The 17,992-nt window shown below is 44.9% G+C and overlaps 1 protein-coding gene across 2 annotated transcripts in view; it reads right to left on the reverse strand.

Moving 5' to 3' along the window:
• The window catches only part of PARVB (parvin beta), a 70,273-nt gene that overhangs the window by 47,198 nt on the left and 5,083 nt on the right, over window positions 1-17,992 (reverse strand). Inside the window, exon 1 of one of the 2 annotated variants that reach the window (XM_057427175.1) lies at window positions 5,819-5,917. The exons of the other annotated variant lie outside the window; for it this stretch is intronic. Within the exon in view, the coding sequence (XP_057283158.1) occupies window position 5,819 (1 nt within the window). The 5' untranslated portion in view covers window positions 5,820-5,917. Of the gene's footprint in view, window positions 1-5,818; window positions 5,918-17,992 lie in introns of those variants that run through there. 2 annotated transcript variants of the gene reach the window in all.

Genomic DNA, 17,992 nt, shown 5'->3' on the forward strand with positions numbered 1-17,992 from the left:
GAGGAAGACATAAAGGGGTAGGAAACTGAATACAGGCTGGTGTATCATCACTTAGTCCAGACTGGTCCCCAGCAGAACCTTCCCTGTATCTGTTGCCCCTGGCCAGTTTGTTTGCTACGAGCAGAACACCATGCCAGGGCAAAGGTCTCCCTCAGATACGCCAGTAGAACTAGTATGAGCAGCCCCATCATCCAGGGAATTCTCTTCTGATCATGGAAAGAGTTTACCCCCACCCTGACCCACAATACAGACTCTGCTAAATGGTTACAGCTTTAATGTAAAACTTGTCAATGGTCTAAATGACTCAGCTGTGAATTTACACAGGACAAAACAGGTGTAACTACAGGCACAGAGGGATGATGCCTTGGAAAGGTATCTGGCAGAATTAGGTATGATTTCTCCCAGATGTCTGCTAGAGCCTCTCTCCATTCTGGCTGCAGGTCTCTTCTTGGAGCCAATCCCCAATTAACAAGCAGCACTAGTCCTCTGAACCATTTCAGTACCCCATCCGCCAGCACCATCAAAATTCAAATGTAGCACGGGATGGGCAAGAGGCCAAGGCATTCAGCAAAAACCCTGAGTATTTTCCTAAATGAAAAATTTAAATTCATGAGGAAAAGGTCACTTCTCTCCTGGTCCCCAGGAAAGTAGCAAGGGTTCCTGGCAGCCCTCCAATGTTTTAACAATCTCTTGGCAGTGTCAGCAGTCAACATGATTTAGACACATTGGAAGCTGTGCTAGCCTTTCAAACAAATTAATACAATGAGCCAATCACATACACATGTGCTCTACAGCACTACATCTGTAAGCCAGGCAGGCTGTCTTGTGCGTGGGATTACAGGCAAACTGCACAGAACAGGAGCAATCAGCTGCAGAAAGTTGGAAGTGCCACCAGAGCTGTCAAGGATCTCCCACAAGACAGGAAATGGCCTTTAAAGTCAGCAGGATCACGATAAAAAGAAGAGATGTCCCTGCCTTCTCCTTTTTATAAGAAAGAGAACTGTCAACAATTTCATTCTTTCTACCTTGACTCTTAATGATTTTAGTGTATTTTAAAAGGTATCAACAGCACAGTTGGTGTCTTAAGTCCTTACCATTCACTGCCTGGTTATTAAAAAACTGACTGCAAGCCTCTTCCTCATACAAAAACAGATGGTAAATGCTACTTAATTTTAGCTGTAGTTATTTCTGACTGCAAGGCTGAATCCCATCCCACGGAAAGCAGCAGCTGTTGTGACGCTCAGCACGCGTTTCTGGATATGGTGCTTTCCTTCACATTCAACCAGTGCTGAGCTTGCGCCACGGCACTGCCTGACCACAACTTTTACATGATGCACTTTCATCTCGTGATGAAACCCTAACTTTAGAAGCTGTAAGACTGCTCTGTAAGCCTTGGCTCCATTACAGATGATTTGTTCAAGTAAGTGTCATCCTCATGGATGAGAGCAGCACACAGACAGGAAATGTGCAATGATCCCATAACTCAAACTGCACAGGAAGCTCTCTTTCGGCCCCCAATGTCTCACTGCTTCACCAGTTTCCTTGCTCTTCCCAGAGACAAAACTGTGACCAGCTGCACTTTTTCAGACAGTGACTCACCTACCTGCAAGTGGTATCCTAAGAGCTCAGATAAACATGTGCAAAATAGAAAGTCCACATTCAAGATCACTTCTACACCATTCAGACTAGTGAAACAGCCCTCATTCACTCACACATCAGGTGAGATGTGGCCACATGACAAATCCCCCTGATGAAGCTGCCAACCCTTGCATAGAAGATTCACCATCTGCTGGAGCTCACACTTCCCACAGAAGATGTCAGAGCAGAAGGCAGCGGGTTCCTGGTGGGTAGAGACCCTTCAGTGTCTGTCTCTTAACCTGTTCCTCTCTCTCTTTGCCTGTTACAGACTAATACATGGAGCCATGCCCACACAAGATTTTCCCCTGACATCTAAAACTCTTTCACAAAAAGCCATCTTCAAAATTGTAGCCTTCTAGGAACATTTAAAAAAAAAAGAAAAAGTTTTACAAAAGATGGCATTTTCAAAAAAAACTTGTACTGAAAGATTTCAAAACCATCCCCAAACATAATGCATGCTGGTACACTGAGACTTTTTGTCTCTTTTCTAGAGACAAACCACACACACAACTCACAACTCTGCTACTGCATTACTAATCGCTTAACATTTACAAAAGGCTCTGAGATCTTTTGATAGAGACTGCAAGAGGAAGACAAAGCCTCCATTAATTATAACAGAGAATTAATGGTCCCAGGCAGATCAAACGCAAAGACATGACCAGATCCACATAAAGGTTCTGTATCAAGGGACTGCATTCAGAGCAGAACTGTGGTAATAAAGGAAATTATTTATGTGTCTCAGTAGGCAGACAGGGCAATCACAATGGCCAAGCTCTGCCACTCAAAGAAATGGAAAAACCTAAAAAGGGAGAAAGTAAAGCTAAAAGCAACTTTTAGGAAAAGGCTGCAATAATGCTTTTAGTTTAGTTGCAAAGAGAAGGCCACGCTTGCCTACAGAGATTTGTTAAACTGACACAGATGATACTCTATTCTGTGACTGCCAGAACAGAGATCTCCCCTTTATTCTTGCCAGGGGTAAAATTTGTATGAAGTGTGGTAGCAGCATGTTCAATACTTGAGCCAGTTGGAAATGCTTCTGAGAAGTTGGAGCTTTGTTTGTTTGTGAAGGTGAATTAGTGCTTTCCACCCACAAAAGTTCTTATCTTACTATCAAGTTGTTTGGCGGGAGATGGGGGTGTGAAAGAAGGATCTGCATTTTTTGGTGGGTAACACCTGTGTTGAGATAGCCAAGCTGCAAGCTCAGGAGTGTTGCATCCCAACTAGAAGGAAGTGCAGCAAGAGGGCCAGGAGACCTCCTTGGATGGATAAGGAGCTCCTGAGGAAAATTCAAATGAAAAAAAGAGGCTTATAATAAGTGGAAGCAAGGACAGGTGGCATGGGAAGAGTACAGGGATATTGTCCAAGAAGCTAGGGACCAGGTTAGGAAAGCTAAGGCCCAATTAGAATTAAACTTAGCTAGAGGTATTAAAGATAACAGGAAGGGATTCTACAGGTACATAGCAAATAAAAAAAAAGACTAGGGACAATGTAGGCCCCCTCAGGAAGCTCTCAGGAGAACTGGCTACCCTGGATTTGGAGAAGGCTGAGGTTCTTAATGACTTCTTTGCCTCGGTCTTCACTGGCAAAGGCTCTGACCAAACCACCCAAGTCTTGGAAGGCAGATGCAGGGATTGTGAGAATGCACCCACTGTAGGAGATGAACCGGTTTGAGACCATCTTAAAAATCTGAACGTTCACAAGTCCATGGGTCCTGATGAGATCCACCTGCTGGTCCTGAAGGAGCTGGCAAATGAAGTTGCTAAGCCACTGGCCATCATATTTGAAAAATCATGGCAGTCAGGTGAAGTTCCTGACGATTGGAAAAAGGGAAATATAACCCCTATTTTCAAGAAGGGGAAAATGGATGACCCAGGGAATTACAGACCAGTCAGTCTCACCTCTGTGCCTGGCAAAATCTTGGAGCAGATTCTCCTGGAAGGCATGCTAAGGCACATGAAAAACAAGGTGCTTGGTGACAGCCAGCATGGCTTCACTAAGGGGTAATCCTGCCTGACCAATCTGGTGGCCTTCTGTGATGGGGCTACAGAACTGATGGACAGGGGTAGAGCAGTTGATGTCATCTACCTGGACTTGTGTAAAGCACTCAACACTGCCCCACATGACATCCTTGTCTCTAAATTGGAGAGACATCAATTTGATGGATGGACCACTGGGTGGATAAAGAACTGGCTGGATGGCCACACAGAAAGAGTTGTGGTCAATGGCTCAATGTCCAGCTGGAGACCAGTAACGAGTGGCGTCCCTCAGGGATCGGTGTTGGGACTGGTCTTGTTTAACATCTTCATCGCTGACAGGGACAGTCAGATTGAGTGTGCCCTCAGCAAGTTTGCCGATGACACCAAGCTGTGTGGTTTGGTTGATACCCTGGAGGGAAGGAATGCCATCCAGAGGGACCTTGACACCCTTGTGAGGTGGGCTGATGCCAACCTCATGAAGTTTAACCATGCCAAGTGCAACGTCCTACACCTGGGTCGGAGCAATCCCAGGCACAGCTACAGGTTGGGCAGAGAACAGATTCAGAGCAGCCCTGTGGAGAAGGACTTGGGGGTGTTGGTTGATGAGAAAATGAACATGAGCTGGCAGTGTGCGCTTGCAGCCCAGAAATCCAGCTGTATCCTGGGCTGCATCAAAAGGAACGTGACCAGCAGGGCACAGGAGGTGATCCTGCCCCTCTACTCTGCTCTTGTGAGACCTCACTTGGAGTATTGTGTGCAGTTCTGGTGTCCTCGATATAAAAAGGACATGGAACTGTTGGAACAAGTCCAGAGAAGGGCCACGAGGATGATCAGGGGACTGGAGCACCTCCTGTATGAAGACAGGCTGAGGAAGTTGGGGCTGTTCAGCCTGGAGAAGGCTGCATGGAGACCTCATAGCAGCCTTCCAGTATCTGAGGGAGCCTATAGGGATGCTGGGGAGGGACTCTTCATTAGAGACTGTAGTGACAGGACAAGGGGTAACGGGTTAAAACTTAAACAGGGGAAGTTTAGTTTGGATATAAGGAAATTCTTTCCTGTTAGGGTGGTGAGGCACTGGAATAGGTTGCCCAGGGAGGTTGTGAATGCTCCATCCCTGGCACTGTTCAAGACCAGGTTGGACGAGGCCTTGGGTGATATGATTTAGCGTAAGGTGTCCCTGCCCACGGCAGGGGGGTTGGAACTAGATGATGTTAAGGTCCTTTCCAACCCTAACGATTCTGTGATTCTATGATCCATGTGGCTACAGCTGACCTGGCCAACGCAGGCACATGTACAAGCCTTCCTGATAAAAGCAGGGGTGCACTGGTGCAGAATGGGAACAGGCAGAGATGCAGCAGCTTGGGAGAGAGGAGCACTAACAGACCGCAGCAGCCGCGAGTAGCTGTCAACATCACCAGCATTGGCAACTGAACACCAAACCAAACAAAATGAGACTCTTGTAATTACTAAGCAGAGCGATCAGCACTGGCAACTGAACACCAAACCAAACAAAATGAGACTCTAATTACTAAGCAGAGAGGCCTTTAGCCAGTTACGTGGGTTCAATTCAGCAAGAAACCAAACCCTGCAAAAAGCAAGCTACTATGTGCTGAACCAGTTTTCTGCTCCAGGTCCTTTAGAGTACAGTGCTGGAGCTGCCAAGGAAGAGGAAGGATCCTGTCCTCACCCAGACACTGTTACCCTGGGCAGCCTGACCTTGATCAGTCATCCATGGACAATACAACAGCCAGCAAAGCAGTTATGCTGCTAGAATAACTCAACAGATAGACTACCCCTGTGGTATCGAGCTGGCTCTGATATCAACTGACAAAGCCACAGCTGACCCACAGCTGCCTGGGCATAAACAGTGATAAAAGCCAAGGTGAGACCACAGTACTAACACAGAGCAATTGTATTTAACATTCAGGCCTTCTTTCCAGCAGCCACACTAATCCCATTCAAGCCTCACAGCTACCAAAGAACCAGACCAGAATTCATCTGCAGCATTTGCTCCCCATCTGTTTTAGTCTCCTTCTGCAACAGGTCTGACATCCACTTAGCAATACTTAACTAGGAATCCTTCAAAATGAGTTCTGCAAGGCAGAAAAGAAAGATGCAGTCTACTGTGTAAACATGTAATGAAAACATTTGATGTTGCTTGTTCTTCTGAACATGTCAAGAGAAGTATAGAGTAACAGACTCACTTCTGAAGGCAGTGATGGCAGGTGAGCACAAGAAGTAACAGACACCGTCTTCTCCAGCTGACAGTACAGAGCTCCCACAAATGGAAAGGAGCTATGACTTGCAATTCCGAAAAAGCAACTCTTTTGCTTGTGCAACATGACTCTACAGAAAGAATAAGCCAAGATAAATGATCCTGCAAACCACAAAAAGTGCACATGCCTAATTGCTGGAGTTGCCCAAATGTCACCTACAAAAACAAGGAAACCCTTGAAAAACACTCCTCTATAGCAACTGTATTTGTAACACACATGTTGAGGGTTTGCTAATAAATACTAGTTTTCAGTTCAACAGAGCACAGGACCAGTGGAGGGACAAGTTCCAGACTAGGAGCTTTAACCTAAACACTCAACACACAATTTTCAGAGTACCATATACTGAGGTTGCTTGTGCCCAGCTCTATCTTTCCTGTGTCCTACCTGCATCCAGGGCAGTAAAGCAGTCTATTGAAAGTGAACTGAAATATCTCACTATACAAGCAGACGATGCAAATTATGAAGAATTTTTCTCAGTGGTTTCCAAACAAGTCATATGTGGAAAATTATTTTACTTGTTGCTTTGAGCACCAAAGGAGCCTGCCAAGACAAGCACTTCAGTAATAAGCACTACAGACCTCACTGTAAGAGAAAGTCTGGAACTCATAGTCCATGGTCAGATAAAAGCCAGTCCACAGCGGAAGGGGAAGGTACAGTGAAGGTAGCAGCTGCCATAAAAGCATTCGGATGTATAACTCTGCCAGGTTTAAGTAAGAAATAGGCACCACCATGTCCTAACGGAACTGCTGAAGACCATTTAGGAAGAGTGGAGCCCAGGCCTCTGACTGCTATTCCAGTCCAGTCTCCCAAACACAGCCCTCAAGGGATAACAAAACACAATCATAAAACAACAGCCAGCCCAAGAATCAAATCAAAACACTTCCAAAGCACAAGAAAATGTCACGTTTCACCACGTACCAGAAAGACCTGCAGCTACTACTATGCTTACTTAGTCAACACGCCAAAGTTTTACATGATATGAAGTTCTAGCTTTTTGTGGTCTCTTTTAAAGCCTTTGCATATACCAGGTCCTATGACCTAGACAAGGTGGTGTTTCAGGGGGGCTAGACATCTCAAAACTTTCAAGCTCAGCTTCCGGTCGATCCCCAAATAGCTTTTTAACTACACAGCCTCTTCAACTCATTCTCACTAAAGCAGCAGCCATAGCAGTGGCCACCCAGTGAAATCCATGCTTTTCTCCTCACTAAAAGGTTAGACAGGCAAAAAAGGCAGGAAAAAAAATAATTGTTCTTTTGCTAGTACTTGAGTTCACAGTCTGTAAAAGGACTCTGATGACAAGCGCAGTTCCACTGCACACCCTTGTATTCACATGCTCATAAATCATTAAACCACAAACTTCATGCTGTTTCAGAAATGTCCTTATTCCAGCCTTTGAAGAGTCTAAGCTGCCAGGGAGCCATGTAAGATAATTTGTTAATACAGGGTGGAAAGGACCGCAGGAGATCTCTAGCTGAACCTCCTCCTCAAAGCAGGGTCAGCTCTCAGATCAGACCAGGTTGCTTAGGGCTTTATCATGCCTTGTCTTAAGACCCCCAAGAATGGAGGCTGCACAATCTCTCCAGGCCTCCTGTCCCACTGCTTCATAGTGCCCAGCATGGAAAGGTTTCTCCCTTTGCCCAGACTGAACTTCCTATCTTTCAGTTTATACTTGTTGTTTCTCCTCTACTATGCATGATGCTAAAGAACCTGGCTCCACCTTCTCAATAATCTCCTCATATGTATCAGCAGACTGCTTATTAAAGATCTCCCTGAAGCAGTCTCATCCATAAGATAAGCAACTCAGATCTGTCAGCTCTCCCCACAGATCCGGCCCATTGCTAAATGTGTTCCAGTTTAGCCATGTCTTTGCTGTACTTAGGACCCCCAAACTGAAGACAGTGCATCAGTTGGGATATAAGGAGTGCCGAGTAGAAGGGGATTATCACTTTTCACAATCTACTGGCTGTGCACCTGTTATCCAGCCCAACAGCCCAGTTGGTCTTCTTCACAGCAATGGCACACTGCTGGCAGTTGTCAGCTCACTGCCCGCCAGGGCCCCCAGGGCCTTTTTCAGCAGACCTGCCTCCCAGACAGGCAGTCTCCATCCTGTATCATTGCAGAGGGCTCTTCTTTCCTGAGTGCAGGACTTCTCACTTTTTCTTGCTGGATTTCAGAAGGCTCCTGTCAGCCCATTTCTCCTGCCTGTCTATATCCCCTTGCCCTCAAGTGTCACTTGCATACTGTACGAAAATGCACTCCATCACCCCCTCCAGGTCATCAATGCAGATGTTACACAGGACACATCACAACAGGCAAAGGGCATAAGAGCAGCACCATAAGCTGCACCATAAGCAGCAGTGAGGATCTTTTCCCCCTTTTTTTGCACAGGGATTAGTTACTCCATTTGTACTCTTCCAATGTAATAGATATGAAATCCTCCACAATCCCAGTACAGCTCCACAGAATCATGTGGCCAGATATAGTGCGAAGCACCAAATTACTCAGCCTCCCTGGAACTTTCCGTATGAAAGTAGAATTTCCTGGTTTCAAGTTAATTTTATTTCCATTCTTGAAGAAACCCTTTACCAACCACTGGATCAACAGCACATTTGTTTAACAAATGAACGCACCCAGTGAGGATGCTTTCTACCACGATTCTGGGCAGTATGGCATCTGCACGTAATGTCACACATGGTAAGAAAAATATCTCGCTAAAAATTACAATTTGTTTTACCAGTTTATCCACGAAAAAGAAAATCCACATGTGTTCCCTGTTGGTTAAAGAGCCGACAGAAAAAGGCTTTTTAACCAGGTGCTGAACTAGCTTGGCAAATGTTAGTATCTGTGATCTGCTTGTTAACATACAAATAACAGGAATTAAGGGATCAGAAATAAACAGTTGGAAAGACAGTATAAAACAAACACCTTAAATGTCAGGGTCACGGCTTGGTCAAGAATAGCTCCCTAGCCTTCTTATTGCTCTTAATACTGATGTCAGCAGAGCAACAGCCACCACAGGTTAGCTTTTTAAACTAACTGATACAAAGCCAAATGATACTGAGGATCCAAAGTGATAATTTAAACTATGGCCCGTCACTGTGCTAATGCAGCTATACCTGCAGTGCTGCAGTTAGCAGGACTCATTAAAGAACTTTAAATTACATTTGAAAGAGGGGAAGGGATAAAACCAGGCTGGGCAGAGAAAACCTTGGGGCAGCACACCAATGTTTAATGGACATTGTGCTAGCAAAGTCCTTCAGTCTGATGTCTCAGTGGAGGTAGGGGATGGAGATCCAAGCAACAGCAAAGACATAAGGGCTATTGTTGTGTTAGAAACCATAGAAGCAACTGAAAGTGGTCATGTCATAAGAGTGGTTACCAGGCCTTGAGCAACCTGGCCTAGTGGGAGGTGACCCTGCCCACAGCAGGGGCATTGGAACTAGATGATCTTAAAGTCCTTTCCAACCCAAACTATTCTATGATTCTAGGTAGAAATTAGGGCTTCTTCTCCCCAGAAGATAGCAGGATCAACAGCCCAACCAAAGTGCATCTACACCAATGCACATAAGCATGGGAAACAGCCAGGAGGAGCTGGTAGCCATTTCGCAGCAGGAAAACTATGACAGAGCTGCCATCACAGAAACATAATGGGATAACTTGCACAACTGGAGTGCTACAATGGATAGCTACGAACCCTTCAGAAGGGATGATATGATTTAGCGTTAGGTGTCCCTGCCCACGGCAGGAGGGCTGGAACTAGATGATCTTAAGGTCCTTTCCAACCCTAACGATTCTATGACAGGCAAGGAAGGAGAGGTGGCGGGGTAGTCCTGTATGCTAGGGAGTCTTTTGATGGTCTAGAGATCAATGACTGTTATGATCAATGACTGTTTATGGGTAAGTATCAAGGGGAAGGCCAACAAGGCAGATAACACAGTAGGAGTCGGTTACAGACTACCCAACCAGGATGAAGAGGCAGACAAAATACTCTACAAGCAGCTGGGAGAAGTTTCATGATACCTAACCCTCGTTCTCATGGGGGACTTCAACTTAGCAGATGTCTGATGGAAATACAATACAGCAGAGAGGAAACAGTCTGTGAGTTTCCTGAAGTCCATGGAAGTTAACTTCCTGTCACAGCTGGCGAGGGAGCCAACTAGGGAAGGAGCCCTGCAGGACATGTTCTTTGTGAACAGAGAAGTACCCGTGGGTCTGGAGGCCATCTTGGGCACAGCAATAATGCCATACTAAGAGATTTAGATTATTGGAGAAGTAAGAGGAGCGTCAGCAGAACTGCTACTTTGGACTTCCAGAGAGCAGACTTCGGCCTGTTTAGAAGCCTGGCTGACAGAGTCCCTTGGGGGACACTACTGAAGGGCAAAGGAGACCAGCAAGGCTGAGCATTCTTCAAGAAGGAGGTTTTAGAGGTGGAGGAGAAGGACATCCCCATGTGTTGAAAGATGAGCCAACGGGGAAGAACACCAGCCTGGCTGAACAGAGAGCTTTGACTGGAACTCAGGAAAAAAAAAAGAGAGTTTATGGCCTTTGGAAGAAGGGGCAGGCAACTCAGGAGGACTACAAGGATGTCATGAAGTTATGCAGGGAGAAAATTAGAAAAGTCAAAGCCCAACTAGAACTTAATCTGGCTACTGGCATAGAAGACAATAAAAAATGTTTCTAGAAATACATTAGCAACAAAACATGGGCTAAGGAGAATCTCCATCCTTTACTGGATGCAGGAGAAACATAGTGACAAAGGAGGAGGATAAGGCTGAGATATGTAACACCTTCTTTGCCTCAGTCTTTAACAATAAAACCAGCTCTTCTCTGGGTACCCAGCCTGTGAGCTGGAAGACAGGAATGAGGAGCAGAATGAAGCCCCCATAATTCAAGAGGAAACAGTTAATGACCTGCTACACCGCTTAGACACACACAAGCCTATGGGGCAGGATGCAATCCACACAATGGTGCTGACTGTATAAATGCTGTCCTGGGTTCAGCAGCAGCAGCCATTTTTCTCCTTCTTAGTAGCTGGTGCAGTGCTGTGTTTTTGACTTTCAGCCTAGGAACAGCGCTGATAACACCAATGTTTTTAGCTGTTGCTCAGTAATGTTTACTCTGACCAAGGACTTTCTGAGTCTCATGCTCTGCCAGGGAGGAGGGGAAGCCGCGAGGGAGCAGAGACAGGACACTTGATCCAAACTAGCCAAAGGGTTATTCCATACCACAGCACGTCATGCCCAGTATATAAACAGGGGGCAGTTACCTGGAAGGCCCAGATTGCTGCTCGGGTCAGGCTGGGTATCAGTCGGTGGGTGGTGAATGGTTCTTTTCTCCCCCCTTGTTATTTCCCTTATCATTATTATTACTGATGATAGCAGCAGTGATTTGTGTTATACCTTAGTTACTGGACTGTTCTTATCTCAACCCGTGGGAGTTACATTCTTTCAATCCTCCTCCCCATCCCCCTGGGAGCCAGGGAGGAAGGGGGGGGGGGAAACGACACGGACACAGACAGACGGGGATGGTGTGAGCAAGCAGCTGCACGGTTCTGAGTTACCGGCTGTGCTTAAACCACAACAAATGCCTGCCAAGCCACTTTCAATCACTTCTCAGCAGTCATGGCTAACCAGGGAGGTCCCAGTTGACTGGAAATTAGCAAATGTGGTGCCCATCTACAAGAAGGGACAGAGGAAGGATCCAGGGAACTACAGGCGTATCAGCCTGACCCTGGTGCTGAAGGAGGCTATGGAGCATCTTGAGTGCTGTCACACGGCACATACAGGAAAACCAGGTATGAGGCCCAGTCAGCATGGGTTTCTGAAATGCAGGTCCTGCTTAATTAACCTGATCTCCTTCTATGACAAGATGGATAAGGGAAAGGCTGTACGTGCTAATAAAGTCTTTAACACTGTATCCCCCAGCACTCTCCTGGAGAAACTGGCTGCTCCTGGCTTGGATGGGTGTACTCGTCCCTTGGTTAAAAACTGGCTGGATGGCCAAGCCCAAAGAGTGGTGGTGAATGGAGTTAACTCCAGTTGGCAGCCAGTCACAAGTGGTGTTCCCCAGGGCTCAGTACTGGGGACAGTTCTGTTTAATATATTTATCAATGATGTGGATGATGGGATCATGTGCACCCTCGGCAAGTTTGCAGATGACATCAAGTTGGGTGGAAGCGTTGATCTGCTGGAGGGAAGGAAGATTCTACAGAGGGATCTGGATAGGCTGGATCAATAGGTTGTGGCCAGTAGCATTAGGTTCAACAAGGCAAAGTGTCATGTCCTGCATTTGGGTCACAACAACCCCATGCAATGCTATAGGCTTGGGGAAGAGTAGCTGGAAAGCAGCTTGGGGGAAAAGGACCTGGGAGTGCTGATTGACAGAGCTGCATGTGAGCCAGATTGTGTCCAGGAGGCCAATGGCATCCTGGCCTGTATCAGAAACAGTGTGGGCAGCAGGGGCAGGGCAGCAATCATCCCCCTGTACTCTGCACTGGTGAGGCTGCTCCTCAAATACTGTGTTTGGTTCAGTTCTGGGCCCCTCACTACAAGAGAGATATTGAGGTGCTGGAGCAGGAGAGTAGGGCAACAAAGCTGGTGAAGGGTCTAGAGCATGAGCTGTATGAGGAGCTAGTGATGGAACTGGGGTTCTGGAGAAAAGAAGGCTCCGGGGGACCTTATTATTCTCTACAGCTACCTGAAAGGAGACTGTAATGAGGTGGATGTTGGTCTCTTCTCCCAAATAATAATCAGTATGACAAAAGGAAATGGTCTCAAATTGCACCAGGGGAGGTTTAGATTGGCTATTAGGAAAAACTTCTTTTCCTAAAAGGGTTGTCAAGCATTGGAACAGGCTGCCCAGGGAAGTGGTTGAGTCCCCATCCCTGGAGGTATGTAAAAGATCTGCAGATGTGGCACTTAGGGACATGGTTTAATGGTGGACTTGGCAGTGCTGGGTTAATGGTCAGACTTGATCTTAAAGGTCTTTTCCAACCTAAACAATTCTATGATTTCAATTATAGATTCAAGATCCCTGTCAGACCAAACTCAGAACAGATCCAAGATACATCTACAGTGTTAGCTTCTTGCAGCCTGTCTAACTTTCCAGTGGAACCAATTTACTCTAATACTGGGAGCCATGCACAGGGAAAAAGGCAAACAATAATCCCAAGGGACAATTTTACAACCGTCCTCCAGGGAAGATATATTAAGCAGAAACTGCAAGCCTAGATGCCCTGATACTTTCTCATATTCTACAATTTCTGAATAATATCCTGTCATTTTTGCAAAGCCTCTAAATCCATCTGCTGAACAAGGCAAGCCAGAGCACAACACCACTATTCTATTTTAAAATGACAGAAGTGTCTGCATCTGTTTAATAACACACATGCATACATCTGCCAAACAGACGTAGTGGAAAAGACACTTTCTGAGGATTACACATTTTTCTATTTAAAGAGAGTAAAAAAGACACCATGCCTCTATAGGGACACCAGAATAGCTCTCCTCCTCATCCAGCTCTCACACTTTCCTTCCTTACTCCGAATAAATTGTGCATGCAGCCATCTCAGCTAATTAAAACTTAACAATAAGGCCATATGGCAGCTATAATGGAAAACACACTATTTCTTTTTTCAGTGGATTTATGGTTCAACCACTCAATGAAAGAAGTACTAAAGAAGGAACTGGACTCCAGGAGGCAGAACAGCTTGCTTGTTTTATAACCAAAATGGGGCATATATTGAAAAGATATTTTACAACAGTTCATATATGATCACCAGACAGGTCTTGGGGATCATAAAGCAGCCTTTTTTAATTTCCAGAAAAAAAAATCACTAAGAGGCAAAACTGAATTCCCAAAGATCCTGTTGCTGACCACTAACAAACCCAAAACCAGAATCCCATCCCATGGCTTCCCCTCTCAGCTTAAGAGCTCCAGAGAGGGGTCTGTGGCGGATGCACAGAAACAAATCGTGTGTACAGGATTTATAATTAGAAGCTTTGTTGTGTGGATAGATGTTCCTCCACAAGGAAGTGACAGTGATTTAAGGGCCCAAGGAGTACAGAGCCACTGCTCTCAGCCAGTACACACTGCCAGGTGTACATGTTCTCTTCACATCTGGTTTTCAGAGCAAGACTTGACTGGATTCAAATTACAAAACCCTGTAACCACGTATGCTAGCCATAATACTTTTCCAGCTAAACTAGACATACACAACAGAAGTAATGAATTTGGGGTTGCAGCCTTCTACTTGGCCAACAGAGAGTACTGAGCAGTATATGATTCACCCTGGAGAGACGACTCGGCCACTGACCTCTTAGCTGTGCAACACAGAGGTTCCTGTTCTCACTTCCCCTCCATAATCAGCCCACCCAAAAAAAGGGGTCACTGTCACTCACACAAGAACTGCTAGATACCTCCCAGCAGAAGGCTGTTCAGAATACAGCACCTGGGCATCATGACAGCTGACCAGAACAGAGCTTGTGCCATCAGTTACATACAGAAACTGATATAGATCAGACCTTTCTCTGGAACAACCTGGCTGACTTTCAAGTCACTGGCTTCTGCAACAAAATACCCAGATCACATTAGTTCAAAGAACCTAGAGGTTTGCTGAAGTCACAGCTGCTATAATGAGCAGAGGTCAGTGCAAGCAGAAACCTTTGGGAAACAAGGTTTCCCTTCCTTCTTTTTTGCTAGCCTCCACATCTCCTGAAATTACTGTGAGGAGTTTGAGGGCTGGCCCTCAGCCTGCTGCTGAAGTGAAAACCTTGCCCCACAGGAATAAGAACACAGACAGACTGAAAACGCTGAAAGGAAACAAGACTCCAAGGTTAGGAAGGCACATGCACAGAGCCTTCTACGTTACCAGCAGTAACAAGGATGACAAGGATCACAATTGATATTGAATATATATATAGTAGAAAACTCCTCTTTTATATATATATAATATATATATAGCAGAAAACTTCTCTTTACTATACATGCGTTTCTGTATGATCGTACGTCCCCTTCAAGCCATCACATCCCAGAAACCCTGACACAGACAACTTCTCGGGTGCGTATCTGCAGGTCAAGATTTCTCATGATGCCCAAGAGATTTGTACACTCGACTCCCATTGAAAACCAACAGCAATTTGGCATCAGAATCCCTCATGAGCAGCTTTGAAGTACCAGCAACACTGGCCCTTCCACAGCTACAACCAGAATCTTCTCAGCTGTGTCCATGACACTTTTATACACAAGGTGTACACACTAAAATTCTTTCACAGTTGAACAGCAAACCTGTAGCTGCTGAAACACTGAATCCTGCAACTAGCAGACTGCCTCATGATGGTCTTGCAACAGACCACATTGCTCTGGATCCCTGAGTAATATGTTATTCTGACACGCTTTCACAATGGAAAGAGCTTGCCAGCTAATCTGCCAAATCTCCCAACATCAAAGCATGATCCAGTGCACTGGAAGACTCCAGGAGCTTCATCTGGTTTTGGATCAGCTGGCCTATAACAATTCTTGAAGTACATACTGTTACATGCATAACTATACTAAATCTTCTGGCCTCCTGTATTGCTGACATGTAAATCAGTAGGATGCATTTGTTATAATAGAGATCTAAATATCACAACTCTGAAAAACACAAGTACTTAAGTCAGTATGATGTATTTATGACAATGCATCGCAGATCACCGTCTGATCTCCCTGCACAGATCCACCAGTGGAATCAAGAACTCCCCCTTCACACCATTCAGCACAGAGCATCTGCACAGACTTTGCATAAAGTTGTCACTTTGCAGCTCCCCTTATTTCTCCCAGGTCCACAGGCAGCCCTCCATCCATCAGTCTCACCAGGGTCACACACACACTCCTCAAAACAGAAACAGCCAGAAGCCTGCTTCTGGAAGTCTCTCCCAAGATGTGAGCATTAATAATCCCTTAGAAGAAATGAAAACAGGTATCATCGAACAATGGCTTTTAAGTTAAGTGTAGACTTCAAGAAGAAAAGATGTCACTTTCCAAATCCTTGAATTAGTATTTTTAAGAAATTCAAAATCTTGTTTTGGAAAATCAAAAACATTGATAACCACCTCACTAAGGTTTTATGATGGAACATAATAGTGTTCTTACAATAAATCTTATGTTAATGAATGCAACTCTGAAAATAGAACAGCTTTAAAATGTCTGGTTTTCTTAAGTAAAAGCAAGTCCCTTTTTTCCATCCACAACTGAAGAGCTACAGAGCTATTTCACACATCTTGCCGCATCCCGTCTGGAAGAAAACTTTTAGGCTGTAATTCAAAACTCTATTGTCTCAACAAGAGACTGTGCCTAAAGCTGCACTGGGGGAACCATCCTAGCCTAGCTGCAGTTACAGGAGAAAAATAAGGGGTTTAAGACACCATTAAAAGGATCACTCCTGTGCATGCGAAGGTAATTTTGGTTGCGACATTGATGCAAAATATAACCACAGTACAGCTTTTGCCCAAATTCAACACAGTTTCAGAACCCAAACAGGCACTACTCTAGCAAGACTGAAACCAGACCCGGTCAGAAGTACGCTTGAGCCCCACAGGAGAAACTCAGCAATTATGCTACACAGGTTCCAACTGGAAATTTAGGTCTCTCTCTGCTTAAATTAGTAGTAAGAATAATATTAAATTAAACCTGAATTTGCATATGTCTGCACAGTCTTTCTAGGGATATATACACATATCCACAACAGTATGCAGCTTTGATAAAATTATATGCAAATTCCTCTCTTAAAAGCAAGTAATTCTGCTTAACCAACACCTGAGTCATCTTCCGTATGGATACTGCAGCAGCAATAGCCCATTACGATGCACAAACACACTTCCCTAGCCAACTATCTTCTAAGACTGCAGCAAATGTATTTGTGTGAACCAGCACCACAGTATCAGACCCTACACACTTTGTCTCTCCATCTGACTAATTCACTGCCGCATATTAAGAGCATGGAAAGTAACTTAGATTGGGGGTTAGCTCCTACACCAGTCTATTGAAAGGAAGTGTCTTAAAAATATATTATCAAGTCAGGAGACAGTAAGAAGCATACAGTTGAAGCTTATCCCATATAGCACTTCATGGATCTGCGAGAGGCAGATTTGCTCATGAAGTTTCCTGTTGGGTTAAGAAATACCACAAGCCTAGCCAGCACTCTGCAAGTTAACTGGCACTTCACCCACTATTCAGAAATGCAGACGTGCCTCAGGACAAAAGCTAGAGTGCAAGCACCACATCAGTAGCACACCTCCATCCTGAGCTTTCTAGGCATCAAGTGATGCCAAACCCCAGCTCTTCCACTACAGAGAGGTTAAAGTAATTATTCCACCAGCACCAGTTCAGAAAGTAGGATATATGGGCACAGCCAGAATGAAACACAGTCTGCAATAGTCAGGAATGGTTGCGACTGTGACAAAAATCCTGGGCAAGAATAATACCACCAACATGAGTGATCCCTGGAAGGTGAATGAATATTGGGCTAAGAATGCCTTACCACCTTACATCTTTTTAGGATCTATCAAATAGGCATCTGTCAGCATCATTTTAAAGCTAAATATACTTGTTAGAAGTCCCAGGCAGCCACTAAAAAGTAAGTAAAGCAAAGGCACAGCACACAGAGTTCAATTTTCTGCAGCCTGTTTACAGTGATACACCCCTGGAGACTGCGTAACAGACAGCATTAAAAAGATTTTAACAGTTTTCAGTATACCATATTCAAATGGAAGATGAGATCCATTTTCTAAGCAAGCCCAATTCTCCCACCCTATTGCATTCAAGGGGATGTCTTACGGACTTGACATATGCTCATCAATACAATGGCAATGAAGTAGATCTGGTTTTGAATCTCTTTTCCCTCCAGAGAGCAATTACTCACACAAGCAGCCCCATCAGTTTCAAAGGAATGATAAAGAAACTGTTTCCTCCATTTTAATTCTGCTTTTGAGCTTATTTCCTCATGTTTTTCCCTCCAGAAAGCTGAAGTGGATCAGGCAGCAAGATCAATCCCACCTGAACAATTTGGAGATGAGTTTTAGCATGTGTAGAGCTGTGAGAAATGGGCAGCTTATGCAGCACCTTTGC

The sequence above is a fragment of the Pezoporus wallicus genome, unplaced genomic scaffold (genome assembly GCF_028554395.1).
Source record: "Pezoporus wallicus isolate ANWC-B61680 ecotype Strahan unplaced genomic scaffold, APGP_CSIRO_Pwel_v1 scaffold_3294, whole genome shotgun sequence".
Taxonomy (NCBI): domain Eukaryota; kingdom Metazoa; phylum Chordata; class Aves; order Psittaciformes; family Psittacidae; genus Pezoporus; species Pezoporus wallicus.